This window comes from Rhipicephalus sanguineus, chromosome 10 (assembly GCF_013339695.2).
Source record: "Rhipicephalus sanguineus isolate Rsan-2018 chromosome 10, BIME_Rsan_1.4, whole genome shotgun sequence".
Lineage (NCBI taxonomy): Eukaryota > Metazoa > Arthropoda > Arachnida > Ixodida > Ixodidae > Rhipicephalus > Rhipicephalus sanguineus.
Window position 1 is genome coordinate 88,472,280 of NC_051185.1, and position 19,657 is coordinate 88,491,936.

General features: G+C 49.6%; 1 protein-coding gene across 1 annotated transcript in view; it reads left to right on the plus strand.

The window, feature by feature from the left end:
- LOC119406584 (2-Hydroxyacid oxidase 1-like) overlaps positions 1-18,434 on the plus strand; it is a 26,856-nt gene extending 8,422 nt beyond the window's left edge. Inside the window, exons 5-7 of the mRNA XM_037673320.1 lie at positions 7,901-8,059; positions 10,584-10,653; positions 18,143-18,434. Of these exons, the coding sequence (XP_037529248.1) occupies positions 7,901-8,059; positions 10,584-10,653; positions 18,143-18,231 (318 nt within the window). The 3' untranslated portion in view covers positions 18,232-18,434. The remainder of the gene's footprint in view (positions 1-7,900; positions 8,060-10,583; positions 10,654-18,142) is intronic.
- The last annotated feature ends 1,223 nt before the right edge of the window (positions 18,435-19,657 follow it).

Sequence of the window (19,657 nt, forward strand, 5' to 3'; positions counted from 1 at the left end):
TCACTCAATCACTCACTCACAGTCACACCGACGGCAACGCAAGTCAGCGTTGCCGTCGGTGTGACGGCAACATTAACAAATGCGGACGCCAGCATTTGTAAGCCTCTTTTTGGGCAGATGGCGGTAATGTACTGGCAGAAAATACAACACAAAGAGGGAGATAGTCAAAGCCTTCTCTATCGGCCGATAGTGGACCATTTCACCAGCCAGCGTTCGCTTAACCTGCAGGATGCCGAGATCGCCTTCCTCGAACGACAGATGAAGTGACTACGCCGAGTTCAAGCTTTGCTTGAAATATACGTAGTAATAGTAGTAGTTGTTGTTGTTGTTGTGGTAATAGTAGCAGCAGTGCAAGAAGACACTGTGACGATGCTGCCCGAAGGCAACGTTCTGTTATGAAAGGCCGCCGACGTGGTCTTTCCCACGATAGAACTGTACGCTTACGCATAACTGAGAAAACTCCCAAAGGAGATTCTACGTGGATTTTCATTCACGTAGAATTTCCCTTAGGAGTTGCACGCCAAGCCTCACGGTGGTATAGGTAGCTGCCACTGATATCACCGAATGACACGCTCTCCTGTGTTCACGCTAAGCTTCCTCACGAATGCACATATGAAACCCTGGCGACGTTGCGGATGAGTATTGTTCCAGCTGCAACACTTCTGAGTTTAACATATAAGGCGCGACAACTACAAAATACGAATAACATTCACACAGTGAAAATTTGAAAAATTCAGCTTGAGATCTTTCAGGAAAGAGCGAGAACTTGCTCTACCCTATCAACTCTCGCCATAGAATAAAGAACCAGTTTAGAGAAGGGAAACTGTAGCCTTGACAACGGTACGAAAGATAAGCAGCGGTAGCGCATGGAACTACCGAAGGCACCCAAGAGATGGCGCTGCGTAAACAGGAAGCGGAAAACAAAATTTATTGTTTTTTGTTTCGGTAGAAAAAAAGCAAATGGTTGCCTTTTTTATTCCGTACCGGTTGCTTATGCGCATACGCGGGTGCCTCGGCTGGTTCTTTATTGTATAGCTATCCTTTTTAAACAGAAGTGGACGAAAGAGGCCGGATTCGCGTAGGGCTACGGATGTCTCGTTATATTTCGCCCGCCTGTTTTAAGCGCGTCGATACGCCCAGCAGCACGCCAAAGCGACCTTCGGAACGCAGTACCTGTGCGTACGAAGGTTACATGGAACCGAAAGGCGTACATTGGCAACCAGTAAGAACAATTCACGAGTGAGTAGAACGAACAATAATCTTTATTGACAGTGAGCAAGCGGCAAAAGTCCCTTGTTAAAACAAATTAGACGGCGTGTGTTGCCCGTTGCTTATTGCTTATTGTATTGTAGGACGGCATAAAGCATCAGCATTTCTTTGGCTACAGTTTCAGTACTTGGTTTCAACGAGTACGCCTGAAGACCCCCGGGTTTGTTGTTAATACACATATTGCAGTCAGGCTGAGAACACCGAGCAGGTTCACGCAAAGAAATCAAAGTATAGCGGAGGTCGACAGAGTGGCAAAAAACATGAGCATTTTAACACGTGCACGATAAATACAAACCCTAATCAGTCACAATCAGTGACGAAAAACAATGTGCGCACAGAAAGCACAAGCCCTTGCACATGTGCAGAATCTAGGCTAACGTACATAACTGCACAAACTTGGATATGGATGAAAGCATCAGAATGCAAATGCCAACAAATAGATATTCACGCATAAGAAAAGGAAATATACTATGCGCTGAAAATGCTCACTTTTTTTTTTATTTTATTTTGGGGACCACTGATGAATCTCTGCTGCTTGGCTGACATTTTAGCAAACAAGCATGGCCCATTTCGTGAGGTTCACCTTACGCCTGAAATGTTTGAGGGTGTTTACTCTCACGCGGCAATAAAATTTGCACACCTTTGACTAAGCATGTGTGCTGGTCTCCGTTCCAGTGCACAAAGGAAAAAACCACAGCTGATAGACACACCAGTGCAACATCTGCAAGAGGTGCTGTGGGAAATCCTACTAGACGCGCCACTTTCGGAATGCGTGAATGAGCAACCTATACTCTCATAACTTCAGAAGGGAATGGTCATGTCGAAAGGCTATTCTCACCGCATTCCACCCACATGACAAACAGATCAAGAAGGAGTGGGATAGCAAAGGGTAATACCATCTCGTCAGCAAGCCTGTCATACAACTCTGAGCCGCTTAGTAGAAAAAAAAATGAGCCGTACTCGTTAACACAACAGAAATTCGAAAATACACGCAGCTATGTCCACGCGTGTTAGCATAAAACTCAAAAGCGAGAACAGTGAAGTGTGATATGTTAACAAGGTCACAAAACAGAAAGAAAAACGCTGAGCTTGAAAGTATGTGTACCTGCCATCGTCGGGGAACCTGTGGAAACTGATGCCTTCGCCGGTATCAGAGCTCCTGCGGCACCATACAGCAGCACAGCGACTGTCCACCATAATTGCAAGTTGATGACATCGGTGAATTAAAAAAGTTTAATGCGTATTTTAGACGACATTAACGATAGAATTCGCAAGAAAACGGGGAGCAGCAAACCAGCTGCCAACCATCAGACGATAACTGCGCATATTCTGCGCGTTATCTGCGGCACCGGAGGCACAGCGACGCAGTTTTTGCGCTTCGTCACTGGTCACAGCGACGGTCCACTTGCTCGTTACCGCGCGCCGGCCGTCAGCGGTGAGCGACAAGGCAGAGATATCCAGCGTTGCCATGGCGATGCCCAGAATTCAACGGCGGTCACATTGGCAAATATGCCAATTCACGGCTGCCGCTGTACCTCTACCTTGCGGAACGTCTGCTGTACATGGGCACACCACCGTTACACTCCTTAACCTCAAAAATAAAAACGGCACGCAGACTTTCGTAATATTCAAGAACACATGGCGAAGTTTATTAACCACGGTTATATTTAATTATTCCATCATTCGTGTCAAGACCTAACCCACATTAGCCTACATTTCATGTTCCCTAACATGGCATACATACGTGCCAGTCATCAAATATACAAAATTACCCCTAATGAAGTGAAGCAAGCTGCATTCAGGTGCTAATTGAGAATGGGGGAGGGACAGCCGGGTGTTGCCGACCACCAGAGACGTTTGTGCAGATTTCTACGTGTCGCAGAACTCGCTTGCCATTTCGATTTGGTCACGGGTATGGGTTAATGTCGCTCTGGCACTGGGGACGAAATTACACCGATTGGATGAAGACGACAGCGTTGTTGTGGGGCTCAGCCAAGAGCTGCCCTGTTGACCGACCCAACTCTACCTAGAGTTTACCACACTACTAAGTCTTCGCATTACGATGGAGGCGAAACGTCCGAGACACGTGTGCAAGCGCTAGTGCACGGTAAAAAACCCATTATGGTCGAAATTTTGGGAGCCCTCCACTACGGCGGCCTTGTTTTGGGCGCAACACCTCAGAAACTTATACGCCTGTCGCTCGGCAAATTTAATGCCATTTACAGCGAAGGTCACTCCCTCTCATACGGGCTAATTTTCTCCAGCAAACACCACTTCAACATACCGCTTCAATAACACTTAAACTCATGTCGCCCTGCAATGCTGCTCACACTTCAGTGTTGCAGCTAACAAAGTAAAGTAATAATTTCTAGGGTTTTACGTTCCAAAACCACGATGTCATAATAAGGGACACTGTAGTTGAGGGCTCCGGCAATTTCGACCACCTGGAGATCTTCAGTGTGTACCTGACCTGCATATTTTCGCCTTTATCTAAACGCGGTCTCCTCAGATGAGATTCAGTCACGAGTTTCGGGTCAGCAGGCGAACACCATAAGCATTGGACTACGGCTTACAAAGTTTGCACCGCAGCTTACGAAGTCGTGGCCGTACGTGCCACCGGGACCGGAAATCTCGCGCCAAAACGTTTGAATTGAGAAATTCGGGGTAGAAGTCACGTGGCAGTCCATGTTTTCAATCATTAAACAACAAATTTACTCCTCATTCAAACATTACTTTTAGTTACGCAAGAAAAAGCACTTTTATGCGGAAATGATAGCTGTATTTCTCTTAAATATTGCTTTTATTACGGCGCCTCTGGCGGATTTTTTGGCGTTCCCGAGGGCAGATTTGAACGGAGCCACTATGGTTTTTTTTTAGCTGCGACGGGGTCGATTTTTTCGCCCCCTTCGGCGATGGCTGGAACTTGAGACTTTCCGAGGCCTGCTGTCGCGCGTTCGCTGCGCAGCCTCCCGTGCGATCCGAGATGCCAGAGGGCGTATAGACGATTTTCCGCAGCTGGTTTGTTCAATGAAAACTATATGCCGCTACCGCACTGTGGCCGTCCCCCTGCCGTGGCCATCTTCATAGCCATCCCCCTGCCGTGGCCTTTCGCAGCGCTCCTCAATATGTCTCCATCCGCGTCGCGTCGTCTGCTCGGCGTTCCCATAGCGTCTGCGCGCACGCGAGTACAAGCCAGCAGACGGCAGCGCCGGAAAAGTCAACAAGGCGGCACCTGTGGATGCAGTTTCCTTCCGCCTCGAATTTATCACGTCGTCGTCCTGCGCTGTGTGGCCCGTAAGTTCAAAACCTACACATTTATTTGCTTTATATTCGCGTCCTGAAGCTTCGAGAGCAATGTTCTCGTCGGTATTTTGCAGTGTTTCCAAGATTCATTTTCATATTGTCGGAGGCAAGGCTTAGCAGGCATGGCTAAATAAACGCAGCTGATCGCAATAATAAAGACAATGCATGCCTGACGCTTTTTCTCCAGCGTGAGCTGACTCAAAGCGATGGCCGATTTTGCCATTCATTTATTGCTGGGAGGACAACGGGCAAGTAGCAAGCGCCAGTTCGGATCGAAGCGGGCTGTCGCGTCTGCATGGGTGCTGCCATGTTGGCTTGTAACCCCAGCTACTGGCGGTTGCTAATACAACAATTAAAGGCATACACCATAAATACGAAGTAGAATAAACATATCGCTTATCGTTGTGGCGTGGTACGTACCAAACAAACGCAAATGTCTCAACGTTTCCAACTTTGAGGCGATTGCATGTAGAACTATGTTTTGCTGCGCAAGCATGTGACTTGCTTACACCCTGGAGCAACCAGCTTGTGTAGTACGGCCGGTACGGCCACGGCCGCTTCGCTGGCCCAATGCGTTGGCTGGGCAAGTGGCTGGGGGAAGGCCAGTTACGATCACGTGATCAAACATGGCAGCGCCCGTGCGCCGCTCCGGAAAATCGTCTATATTCTGTTCCGATCACACATGGCAAAATGCCAGCGACGTTTCACGAGACAGGCAGGCACCAGGCGGGTCGGCATCTACGAGCGACATTGTTTCTTGCCTACTGCCTTATCACTTTTGGAATCGTGCGAAAAATCTGCGAGCCACAGAAGGCCGAACGCGCCTGCCGCTGGATTTCGTGAGAACTCGAAAAAGTGACAGTGCCGCTAAATTTCATCGTCTCGGAATGCCGCCCCAGCACTACATCCGGACCATACACTCTAAGAAAAGATCGATTACTCGGGGAGTATTTCTGCCACACAACGATAATCGTCATCCACCTCTCGTGCTTTCCTCACGTTATCACCGCGGTCGCGGCATTTCTCGGTCACGAACGGCCCGCGCGTTATCAACGGGACATAGCATTCTTGATAGGATAGTGACGAGAGCCGGGTTTTCAAGAAAGGAAGCGCGAACAAGCTGGATGACGATTATTGTTGTGTGGCAGAATTACTCCCCAAATACTCGATTATTAAATGCGAAGCATTTAATGCGACTTTGAGCGTATCTATCTATCTATCTATCTATCTATCTATCTATCTATCTATCTATCTATCTATCTATCTATCTATCTATCTATCTATCTATCTATCTATCTATCTATCTATCTATCTATCTATCTATCTATCTAGCCGCCTATGACTTTGTGCTCTCCAGGCCGTTTCGTTAATCGGATGTATACCAAAATTGGTGTGTCATAACATGGCCTTATTACGAACATAACTGACAGGTAATATCATGAAAATCATGACAGGCATGTCATCAACAGCATGATTTACATTCCACGGCCTTTGGGCTCCCTGGCCGTTCCGTTAATTGAATGTATACCAAAATCGGTGTGTCATAACATGGCCTTATCACGAACATAAATGACAGGTCATATCATGAAAATCATGACACGCATGTCATCAACAGCATGATTTACATTCCACGGCCTTTGGGCACTTGCGGCCGTTCCGTTATTTTCATATATACCAAAATTGGTACGGCGTGACAAGAGTTCATGACGAACATAATGACAGCTCCTAACATGCAAATCATGACGCACATGTCATGTGCAGCATGATTTACATGACATGGTCTCGGAACGCTCGCGGCCGTTTAAATGAAGGGATAGGTACGAAAACTGGTATGACGAGACATTTCTGTATGACGAACATAACTGACACGTGGTAACATGAAAATCATGATATACATGTCATGTATTACATGATTTACATGCCACGTTCATGGCGCACTCGCGGCCGTTTCGCTAGATTGATATACACCAAAACTGGTATTGCGCGATGTGACTTTATGAAGAACATGAATAACAGGTGGTAGCATGAAAACTATGACATCGATGACATGTATGTCATGATTTACATGCCACGCTCATGTTGCATTCGCGTCCGTTTCGCTTGCGTGATATACACCAAAATTGGTGTTACGCGACACGACTGTATGAAGAACGTAAGTAAGACGTGGTAACATAAAAATCATGACATGCAAGTCATACACGACCTGATTTACATGCCACGCTCATGATGCGCTAGCGGCCGTTTCAGTAGATTGATATACACCAAAATTGGTGTTGCGCGATGTGACTGTATGAAGAACATGAATAGCAGTTGGTAAGATGAAAACTATGATATGCATGTCATGTATGTCATGATTTAATTGCCACGCTCATGATGCATTCGCGGCCGCTTCGTTAACTTGATGTACACCAAAATTGGTATTGTGGGAAGCGACTGTATGACGATGGTAAATGAGACGTGGTAACATGAAACTCATGACATGCATGACATGCACGACATGATTTACATGTCATGCTCATGACGCACTCGTGCCGTTTCGCTTGCTTGAGATACATCAAAATTGGTATTGCGCGACGCGACTGCATGACGAACGTAAATGAGAGGTGGTAACATGGAAATCATGACATGCAGGTTATGTATGTCATGATATACATGCCGCGCTCATAGTGCATTCCCAGCCGTTTTGCTAGCTTGGTATACACCGCTGTATTACGAACGTAAATGAAAGGTGGTAACATGATAATCATGACATGCATGAAATGTACGACATGATTTACATGCCATGCTCATGGCGCACTCGTGGCCGTTTCGCTAGATTGATATGCACCAAAATTGGTATTGCGCGATGTGACTGTATGAAGAACATGAATAACAGGTAGTAACATGAAAACTATGACATGCATGTCATGTATGACATGATTTACATGTTCTACTCTTGGTGCTCTCGTGGTCATTTCGCTCCTTTGATATACACCAAAATTGGTATTGCGCGATGTGACTGTATGACGAACATAAATGAGAGGTCTTAACATGCGGGTAATGTTATGCATGTCATGTACGGTATGATTTACATGCCACTGTCATGGTGCGCTTCCGGACGTTTTGTTTACGTGATATACACCAAAATTAGTATGGCGTGACACGAGTGCGTGATGAACATAAACGACAGGTCATGCATCTATTTCTTGGAGTGTATATACGTTATGCTCGCAATATGGTGGCGTCCAGCAATAAAAATGCGTGTAGCCTTGCCGCGCCGGAATCCGAGTATGTAATCAATGCTCAACGTTCCTCTGATATTTGAAACCCACTGAAATACCCGTTGCAGATTGATATCCTTCCCGAGGTAGTGGCCGCCGTGGGCGACAAGATGGAGGTGTACCTAGACAGCGGAGTACGCACGGGTGGCGACGTCGTCAAGGCGCTCGCGCTCGGAGCACGGGCGGTCTTCGTGGGACGGCCGGTGCTCTGGGGACTCGCCTATGACGTAAGTTGTCTTTTTTTCCTTTAGTATTGAGAACTAGCAGACAATAATGCCAAGGAAAGTATAGAGGATGTTATTTGTAATAATTGGGAAACTAATGTGAAGAAAGTAAAGTGGTCAAAAATGATAACTTGCCGCCGGCAGCGACAGAGGTTTGTCAGCACTTCAGCGTGTTGCTAGAAACGGCGCGTTGCCGGAGCTAACAAGTCCGCTCGACAAGCGGACTTATCCGCTTGTCTAAACGTCGGCTGCGGCGACACCCAGTGTTCGTGAATTTTTCATCTCTTCAAAAAGAAGCGCGTTATTCTCTGCTTGCGTTTCTTGTCCTTTAGGCACAACTCGTGACGCCTGTAATCTGTTCACGTGACGTCATGAGGAAATAAACCCTCGATTGGTCCATAGGTTATCTATTGTGAATTGTTTCCTACTCTGCTTTGCCGTGTAGTTGCACGCCTATTCTTCCTTGTCTCGCATGACTGTCGTGTTTGATCAACTGATATCACTTCAATTTGTTCGTTTTTGACTGCGCAAGCTGAGATAACAGCGCGTCGTGGAAAAGCGCGAAATCCTGATAGGCTCGAAGCTTAGTGCCGACATTGTCCATATGTTTTATGAAAAAGTAAGTGGGCGAGGAGAAGATATTCCAAAAGGACATGCTTCTGGGCTAGTTGGTGCAAGTATTACTTAGGTACAGAAGACTGAGGCGCGAAATACAAATACATGCTGGAAGCTTTCTATATAAAAAAGAAAGGCTCTGATTGTGACAGTGACACTTCGATATCTTTGTATTCGACAGAAATGCGCTTCCTAGATACCATGTTGGTTTGACCATGTCGCTGCACGTCTGATGTCCCCTGTTCACGCATGCGCGGAAATGTTTCCTTTTTTTTACTGTACCTTTCGTAGTCTGTCATTAAACAGTTGGTAGTTGGCGCTTCTCTGTCTTCTCTTCTGCTTCTCCCTTTTTTCAAGAAATGTATTTCGCGCCTCAGTCTTCTGTACCTGAGGAGAAGATAGCGTCTACAGGAAGGGTATACTGAAGGAATCACTAACTCGTCTCTGAACTTAGTGCTTTTGGGGGCTCTTTAAGAATGTCGCACGTGCAAGGAACCGCGTTCACACGCGTGATGATTTTTGCGCAACACTGAGCGCCACTCTCACGCACCTCATGCATAAACCGTGGATGTACGGACCTACACCACTACCGGCGGCGCTGTTGGTCACTCTTGTATAAATCTCTTGCTCAGCCTCATCGCACGACGTGATGCTAAGATATCTCTCGCTTATTCACCGTTAAGTATAGGTACTGAATTTTAAATGCGCAAGTATTTCTATGTCAACTCAACGAGAGTACGGTATGTGCCTCTGCCACGTAAGCCTGAGCATTGCCGTAAAGGAATAAATAAATAAAACAGAATAACGTCTCTTGGGGGATCTTAATTGGAACCCGGGTCCCCACGGGGCGAGGCAGGTGTCTTAACTTCTGGGCTACTCAATCACGCTTGCAGGATATGAATATATCTCAGCTATAATAATGCCTTGAACCAGCGGCACAAAGCAAATGTAAAACGAGAGCTAGTTTCTATGAAGGTTTAATTAAATTTCGTGGAAAGCCCTCTAAAAGACGAGAGGTAAAACCTCTATGGAGTACTTTACCCATAGGCAATGTTTAGTGTTTGCGGAAAATTAGATGCTAAACGCGTGTTTCATTTGTCTTTGGATGCGCCTTGGGAGGGGGCCGTTCCAGATGCTCTCGAATCCTGGAAAGAAGGTGAAAGACGCTGTCGGGCGGAGCAATGCAGCGCCTGCGACTCGTGTAAACAAAACCGAGGTGCGGGCGAATGCTGGGGGTTGGCAGGTATATCACCTTGCGTCAGCGGTGTTTTCCTGGAAGCGCGCCTTAGGAAACGCATAGTCGTGTTGGCCGGAACATCTCTGTCAGCGCCTCGTTCAACCGTGCGGCGGGCGCAAGCCATTGCGGGGGACTCGGACAGAGACGGCAGCGAGCGTGTACTCAACGAGTACGGAGCTCCGATTTAGGACTTCAAGTGCTCGCCACGGACGGCGACTCTGCTGAGCTAAATGACCCGACGACTATGGTGTTGCAGATCTCAATGGCTGGAGGCATCCGAGCACCGTGCACGAACCGCGTGAACGTTACCTTCACTCGAGAGCACCGTGCATGAACTTGCGAAGACTCCGTGCAGCAGTGTTTTTAACAGACGCTAGGGGAGGATCTGGGGAGAGACGGATTTTGGAACGTGCCAAGTGCGCATCCTGAATAAATGAACTGCATTTTACCCAGTCTAAGTCTCCTGTCATCCGGCTTTCTCGGTTCACACCGGAGAAAGGGGCACCCGAACTTCACTGACGCCGTATTGGTTCAGGCCGAAAACAGCGTTCTAGGGACTGCCGCAACGCACAATCAAGCTATACGTTTACGCATCATCTGTACAACTCCCAAGTGAAATGCTGCGTGGATGTTTTTCTGACGTGTTTACTCCCCAACACCACTTTGATTTTGCAGGGAAAGCAAGGTGTCGACCGAGTGCTGCAGATACTTAGGGAGGAATTGGAGCGCACCATGCAACTCCTCGGTAAGCTGCTTCCACTTTTTCACATTGTAGTGAGGAAAGACTTTGATAGAATTATAGCGTTTAAGAAATCAAATGTATAACTGAAGCCTTCGCATCTATTCCACCACTTTGGTCGATTGAGTGTTTCGCGTCGTTCCCCTCCTGGTGTATGTTGCGGCCTCCACTTCGCCCCGGCCCGATTATGTCACTGGTTACACCGACCAATCATTCATTGTCTTTCATCGCGCTTTGATGGTAGTGATTGCACCAGCGAGCGAGTGCCTCTATACTTTTCCTCACCAAACGACGTTTAAGTGAAGTTATTCCAGAAATGTGGCCAATCGTAGTTTCTGCTCAGGCAACATTGGACATATGTATACCGCTGTTTCCCGGACAAATCGCCAGAGTTGGCAGGTATGCAGGTGTGCTAGACCAAATCAAACCAATCCATTTGCTTCTTCATTCAATGAAGAAGTGAAGTTTCAATTTGTCACTATTGTTTGCGCTAATTTAGAGTGTTCAATTTAACCTGTACTGCGATATACTGTTTTTGCTACGTATTTCACACCTCTTATTCTCAGTTCATTTATCTCTATTGCTATTGCGCTGTGCTTTCGCCCCGGTCGTTGCTAGAACTTCTACTGTCGTTACAGTTCCCTACAGATAAGATTGATCAGATTTCTTCTTTTAGTCGCTAGGGAAGAAGAACGTTCAATTTTCGGCAGAAATTTTCCTTTGGTACATAAACTTTTCTGCCCTAGTATTTGTGTTGCTTGAAACCGACAGTTTTCTCATTTAGGTGTTATTAAGATGGCGACCGCTCCAAAACCCACTTTCTCTGCTACAACATTACAAATTTGTTGCTCCGATGGGGCTCCAAAATAGTAATTCGTGCTACAAAGCTGCTCCAAAACAGCTATTTGTAGCCCCAAGGCAGTCATTTGGCGGCTTCCAGCCCTGCTCCGAAACACTAGAGTCGGCTTCCACCCCTGTTACAATATCCTACTGTCCTTCACGACGCACCAATGGAAAGAGAAACTGCACTGGCGCGTTATTCCGTAGAGGACGTAACACTGTAATATTTCTATGACCACCCGTCCTTCATTAAACACTCATAGATTCGTACATGTTTCACTGCCGTTATTTTATATATATATATATATATATATATATATATATATATATATATATATATATATATATATATATATATATGTATATATAAATTGTCACGTGGTCGTGACGTCGACGAAGACAGCAGTCGGCGTTTGCAGGATGAAACTGTTTATTTGGCCGAACTTGTGGCCGGAAAATGAGAACTAGAACTACAGCAATACACGCTGTACAATGATAGCGGCGAACAGGGCGTCGTCCGTCGATCAACTGACAAGCAGTCAAGCGCGTCGGCTTTTATACAGGCGCTATCGAACTTTCCAGCGATATCGCTGGTGGCGGCGTAATCTCTAGACAAAGCTGGAACGTTCGCGTGCGAGGCGCAATCTTAACAAACTGATCTACTACAATCGCGACGCTTCTAGAGCACTACTTCGCCGACAGCGTCGAGCGTTGATAACCGTCCCTGCCGGTCAAACCCGAATACAGCAAAACAAGACAAGAAGTGGGCGTGGCATTGCCCCCCTCTGAAAAAGCATCGTCCCGATGCTTGTGAAAGAACATAGAAGAGAGAAAAAAAACAAGTGCATACACAAATAAATTACAATAACAAAGGAAAAAAAATAGAGTGCCCAGGCTCGCTAACGCGCAAAATACGGCTTAAGGCGCACGACATGCACGACTTCAGGTCGCGCACGGCGCCGCTGAGAGTTCGTAATGCCGTCAGGGACAACCTCATAGTCGAGTGCGCCGAGGCATCGAAGTACCCTGTATGGTCCGATGTATCGTCGAAGAAGCTTCTCACTAAGTCCTCGTCGGCGTATTGGCGTCCATACCCATACACGGTCACCGGGTTGGTATTCCATGTGGCGTCTTCGAAGGTTGTAGCGGCGGCTGTCAGTCGTCTGCTGGTTCTTGATCCGTAGGCGGGCGAGCTGTCGTGCTTCTTCGGCGCGCTGTAGGTAGGTGGTCACGTCGATGTTTTCCTCGTCGGTCACGTTTGGTAGCATGGCGTCGAGCGTCGTTGCCGGGCTCCGTCCGTAGACCAACTTGTACGGCGTCATCTGCGTCGTTTCCTGTACGGCCGTGTTGTACGCGAAGGTCACGTACGGAAGGATGGCGTCCCACGCCTTGTGTCCGACGTCGACGTACATGGCCAGCATGTCGGCGATGGTCTTATTTAGACGCTCGGTGAGGCCGTTGGTCTGTGGGTGGTACGCGGTGGTGCGGCGGTGGCTTGTGTGGCTGTATTCCAGGATCGCCTGAGTTAGGTCAGCCGTAAACGCCGTACCTCTGTCGGTGATGAGAACCTCCGAGGCGCCGTGTCGAAGGACGATGCTCTCAACGAAGAACTTTGCTACCTCAGCGGCACTGCCTTTGGGCAGGGCTTTTGTTTCGGCGTAGCGGGTGAGGTAGTCGGTAGCCACGACGATCCATTTATTTCCGCAAGTCGACGTTGGGAACGGCCCCAGGAGGTCCATCCCGATCTGCTGGAATGGTCGCCGAGGAGGCTCGATCGGCTGAAGGAAGCCTGCTGGTCTTGTGGGCGGTGTCTTCCGTCGCTGACAGTCTCGGCACGTCCTTACGTAGCGAGTGACGTCGGCTGCAAGGCGCGGCCAGTAGTACTTTTCCTGTACTCGTGCGAGCGTTCGGGAAAGTCCGAGGTGTCCAGCCGTCGGGTCGTCGTGCAGGGCATGCAGAATTTCTGGTCTCAGTCCCGAAGGTACAACGATAAGGTAGCTGGCTCGGGCCGGAGAGAAGTTCTTCTTTACGAGGACGTTGTTTTTCAGGGAAAATGATGCCAATCCTCGCCTGAATACTTTTGGGACAGCGATGGTCCTGCCCTCCAGGTAATCCACTAGACCCTTCAGTTCCGGGTCAGCTCGCTGTCGTTCGGCGAAGTCTTCGGCACTCATGGCTCCCAAGAAGCTGTCATCATCCTGGTGGTCGGGCGGTGGTGGGTCGACGGGGGCACGAGACAAGCAGTCGGCGTCGGAGTGTTTCCTTCCGGACTTGTACACGACAGTAATGTCAAATTCTTGAAGTCTTAAGCTCCACCGTGCGAGGCGACCTGAAGGGTCCTTCAAGTTAGCTAGCCAACACAAGGCGTGATGGTCGCTCACAACTTTGAAGGGCCTGCCGCAGAGGTAGGGGCGAAACTTTGACGTAGCCCAGATGATGGCGAGGCGCTCCTTTTCTGTTGTGGAATAGTTGACCTCTGCTTTAGACAGCGACCGGCTTGCATAACTGATAACCCTTTCCAGTCCGCCCGTCCGCTGCACAAGGACGGCGCCGAGTCCTATGCTGCTTGCATCGGTGTGAATCTCTGTATCGGCGTATTCGTCGAAATGCGCAAGTATCGGAGGCGTCTGCAGGCGTCGTTTCAGTTCATGAAATGCTTCGACTTGCGCTGTTTGCCACCTGAATTCGACGTCGGTCTTCGTGAGTTGCGTTAGTGGTTCGGCGATCCGTGAAAAGTCTTTGACAAAACGTCTGCAATAGGCGCACAAGCCGAGAAATCGGCGCACGGCCTTCTTGTCGGTGGGTAGTGGGAAAGCGGCGATGGCAGCTGTTTTCTGCGGGTCTGGGAGCACTCCAGTCTTGCTGATCACGTGACCCAAAAACAAGAGCTCCTCGTACGCGAAGCGGCACTTTTCTGGCTTCAGGGTGAGCCCGGAGTTCTTTATTGCTTGAAGTACGGATTGAAGTCGCTGGAGGTGTTCGTCGAAGTTCGAGGAATACACAACGACGTCGTCCAAGTAAACAAGGCAAGTCTGCCACTTCAAGCCAGCCAGCACGGTGTCCATGACGCGCTGGAACGTCGCAGGTGCCGAGCAAAGACCGAAAGGCATGACCTTGAACTCAAAGAGGCCGTCGGGTGTTATAAAAGCGGTCTTTTCTCGGTCTCTTTCGTCTACTTCGATCTGCCAATAGCCGGTCTTGAGGTCCATCGACGAAAAGTACGTCGCGTTATGTAGTTGATCCAGGGTGTCGTCTATCCGTGGGAGGGGGTACACGTCCTTCTTCGTGATTTTGTTCAGGCGCCGATAATCAACGCAGAAGCGCAGTGTCCCGTCCTTCTTCTTCACTAACACCGCGGGTGACGCCCACGGACTCTTTGAAGGCTGGATGATGTCGTCGCGTAGCATTTCGTCGACTTGTTTCTTTATGGCCTCACGTTCTCGCGTCGAACCTCTGTAGGGGCTCTGTCGGAGTGGTCGAGAATTTTCTTCTGTTATAATGCGGTGCTTAGCAAGGGGCGTTTGTCGGACCCGCGATGACGACGAGAAACAGTCCTTGTATTGCAGGAGCAGGGTTTTCAGCTGGTCTTGCTTGACCTTCGGAAGGCTCCGGTTGACGTCGAAATCTGGTTTGGGACCTCGATTCGTTGAAGCAGGTTCGGCAGCATCGAAGAGGGCGAAAGCATCGCTGGCGGCTACACATTCGTCGATGTAGGCAACCGTCGTACCAAAGTTGACGTGCCTATATTCGTGGCTGAAGTTTGTCAGCACTACCTTTGCTTTACCGTCGCGCAGCTCGGCTATACCTCGTGCGACGCAAATTTGACGGTTCAAGAGTAGTTGTTGATCGCCCTCGATGACGCCTTCAAGGTTCGCAGGTTTTTCGGTGCCGACGGAAATAATGACGCTGGAGCGCGGTGGAACGGTCACCTGCTCTTCTATAACGTTCAATGCATGGTTCCCTGGCGTCGCGTGGGGCGGGAGCGCTTTGTCTGAGGTTAGCGTTATCGACTCAGACCTCAGGTCGATGACGGCGCCGTGGTCACTTAGGAAGTCCATTCCAAGTATCACATCCCTAGAGCAATTCTGTAGGATTACAAAGCTCGCAGGATAAGTCCGGTTATTGATGGTGACTCTCGCCGTGCAGACACCAATCGGCGTTATCAGGTGGCCTCCAGCTGTTCGGATTTCGGGTCCACTCCAAGCGGTCTTTACTTTCTTCAGCTTGGTGGCGAACGGTCTACTGAAGACAGAATAGTCGGCTCCGGTGTCGACGAGAGATGTGACATTGTGGCCGTCGATAAGAACGTCGAGGTCGCTAGTTCGTCGTCTCGCGTTGCAGTTAGGTCGTGGCTTGGGGTCACGGCTGCGTCGGTGTGTTCCGCTGCTTCCATTTTGCGTCGCCGGGTCTTCTTCAGTCCGCGAGATTTCGTCGTCAGGGGTCTGTCTGGTTCGCGTCGTGTTCTGAAGGTTTCGTCGCGGCGTCGTCGTCGGCGGTGGAGGATCTTCGGCAGTTCGTCGTACAGCAACCGCACCTCCATCGGTTGCTGCCCTTAGTTTTCCGGATACGGGCTAGGCGACCGGCCCCGGTTTGGGCCAGTGTACGGTCGGCGGTGCGGTGACATGTAGCGGCCGGGCGACGGCGAGCGGGAAGGTCGTCGTTCTTGCCACTGTGTTCCGGTGAGGTAGTCGTCAATGTCGCGCGTCCGTTCGCCTGGCTGCGGGCGCGGCGCGTTGACGGCGAATCCGCGTAGCCCCATCTGACGGTACTGGCAGCGGCGGTACGTGTGGCCGGCCTCCCCGCAGTGGTAGCAGAGCGGGCGGTTGTCGGGGGCACGCCAGACATCGGTCTTCCTCGGGGTGTTGCGCTGGCCGACAGGTGGTCGGTAGGGCGTCGGTGGCGGCGGCGGCGTCTGGCGACGGTACTGCGGCGGTGTGGTGTCTTGGCGGGGGCGTGGAGGAGGAGCATGACGGCGGGCTGCAGCAGCATAGCTCATAGCTTGCGGCTGCGGCTCTGCTAGCTGAGGCGCGCCGAGTGAATGCTGGATCTCCTGGCGCACGACGTCGGCGATGGACTCTACTTGAGGTTGCAACGAAGGTAGAATTTTCCGCAACTCTTCTTGCACGATTGCCCGAATCGTCTCACGCAGGTCGGCGGGTCCTAGGGCTTGAACGTCGGCGTAGCTTGTAGCCGAGAAGCTGCGGTTGTATTGCCGCGTTCGCATCTCAAGCGTTTTCTCGATCGTGAAAGCCTCCTATGCAAATTCAGTGACCGTCTTCGGCGGGTTCCTTATCAATCCAGCGAAGAGTTCCTGTTTGACACCCCGCATGAGGAACCTCACTTTCTTCTCTTCGGGCATACTTGGGTCGGCGTGTCGAAACAGGCGATTCATCTCTTCCGTGTAGATGGCAATATTTTCGTTGGGCAGCTGCACATGGGTCTCCAGCATAGCCGCGGCCCGTTCCTTGCGGACCACGCTCGTGAACGTGCTTAGGAACGTCGTCCGAAATAGATCCCATGTTTGTAGGGCGGATTCTCGGTTCTCGAACCACGTCCTCGCGGCGTCTTCTAGGTAGAAGTATACGTGGCGCAGCTTGTCCTCGCAGTTCCAGTTATTAAATGTTGAGACCCTTTCGAAGGTCTCGAGCCAGGTCTCGGGGTCTTCACATGGCGAACCACGGAACGTCGGCGGCTCCCTGGGTGGCTGCATCACGACCGTTGTAGGTGGCAGGGGGTCTGTCATCGTCTCGGCGGTCGATGTGACGGTCTTCGGCTGCCTGGCGTTTTCGGGAAGGAGTCCGTACTCTGGTTGTAGTCCCTTCTGCCGGCGCCTGGTTCGAGGATCCGGGTTGTCCTTAGAGTCGTCTTCTTCGCGGCTTGGGCTTGGGTCAGCGCTCCGCGGTGGCGTCCAGATCATGAAGCAGCACCTCCACCAGATGTCACGTGGTCGTGACGTCGACGAAGACAGCAGTCGGCGTTTGCAGGATGAAACTGTTTATTTGGCCGAACTTGTGGCCGGAAAATGAGAACTAGAACTACAGCAATACACGCTGTACAATGATAGCGGCGAACAGGGCGTCGTCCGTCGATCAACTGACAAGCAGTCAAGCGCGTCGGCTTTTATACAGGCGCTATCGAACTTTCCAGCGATATCGCTGGTGGCGGCGTAATCTCTAGACAAAGCTGGAACGTTCGCGTGCGAGGCGCAATCTTAACAAACCGATCTACTACAATCGCGACGCTTCTGGAACACTACTTCGCCGACAGCGTCGAGCGTTGATAACCGTCCCTGCCGGTCAAACCCGAATACAGCAAAACAAGACAAGAACTGGGCGTGGCAATATATATATATATATATATATATATATATATATATATATATATATATATATATATATATATATATATATATATATATATATATATATATATATATTGCGCTTCGATATAGTTCGTGTTTTTAGCCCGCTTAACAGCCTACTACATCCCATCGTCGCAAATCGTTTCTCACCGTTAGCACCTCATTATCAGTCATGGAGCTCTTTGGTCACACCTGGCTCATACGCCATTAAAATCTACATATCATCACTGCAAAATTTCTTCGCTGAATACCACAGAATACGTTACCTTTCCCGTTTTTCTATATGCGTTCTAGGTTGTTCCGACATCAGGGACCTGTGCGAAGACTTTGTCGTGATGAAGAACCACTGTTTGGGGCATTGCGATGCGTCATGTAAGCAATGAAGATATCGACGTACAGTAAGCTGGCTGTGTACGCGGTAGATATTAAAGGCAGCGGCAACACTAGAATTTCTCTTCTATTTTGGTTATTGGCCATCTCGATCAACAATTTGTTTATGTTAGTTTGCACTTGTCTGCTTAAGTGTTCCTTTCTAGTCCTCGTGTGTTTTGCACAGCGTTAAGCTTTCCGGTATGCTACACCAACTCGCCCAGATCAATCTCCTTCTCCTATGTTAGCATTCTTTGTGTATCCGCCTGCAAAGGAAGAGCTTATTGGAGTAGACCACCGAGAGTAGACCTAACAGTTTCATCCTGCCTTTTCAAGCGTCAGCACCTGACGAATTTAAAGGCCTACGCACACGTAAATTTTCATCTGTCATTTTTTGCGTTAAGTGAAAGGCCAAGTCCTCAAGAGCCTAGAAAATGGATTTGTAAGCGTAAGCTCCCTCAAAAATTAATTACAATACGTTTTTAAAAGCAACTTTCGGTTCCTGCTGTACCCTGACGTCACTTAGGTAAGAGCTTCTCGTCACGTGCTCGTGCAAGATATTCTGACGTTTGCCGCTCCACCCCGTGGTTCCGTTAACGGCACACAAGTGGCAAGTATGAAAGTTTTATTGCGATAGCAATTATATATGGACAGTCTCGACGGGTTTTTGTCATCGTTGTCTCCGTCATGTCTCTCCCGTATGAAGTCGAAATTGATAAGATCCCCCGCGCATCGTGTGTCATACTGTGGGTAAAAGCGCTCGAGCTGGGGCGACGAACGCGGCCGAAGCAGAGATCAAACGAGCCGGCCCATTTCCGTCGCTCGAAGGGTGCATGCGATAACATCACCCCGCTTGGGAGGCCTGCCGTCAGAGCAGGCAGGAAACGCCCCGCCCGTCTTTAACGACCATGAAAAGACGCGATGGGGGGAGCGGGAGTGTCGTGCGAGGAGCAACATTGAACTTAGAATCCAAGGGCGCGGTCGCGATCGCTGGCGCGTGCGCTGTTTCAACAGCCATCACAGCGGGCGGCTCGTATTGGCCTCGAGGCCCACCACTGGAAACGCCGGCGCCACCGTCGGCGTGACGTGCTTGGCAGGATCACGTGGTCTCAGCGGCCGCGTCGGCTGCTTGTGGCGCACTGCCGCGTGCTTTGAAAACGAGTTTCAAGTACCACATGCGCTGCGGTCTGTTCAAATTCGGAAGTTTTCTCTCATTTTCTACTCAATTGAAACGATTGTAATAGAGTGGCTGCCTCCGAAGGCGACGAACATGGGGCTCTACCGCTCGGTGCCGCAGTGCCGCGCTTACGCAACGGAGCCCCGTGTCAGCCTGCACCGGTAACCGCGGGACAAGAAACAGAGTGAAGCATGGGTTGTAAAGCTAAGAACCGGCAAGTAGCCATCCGCTACGAGTCTTGTGTGCAACAAGCACTTCCGCGA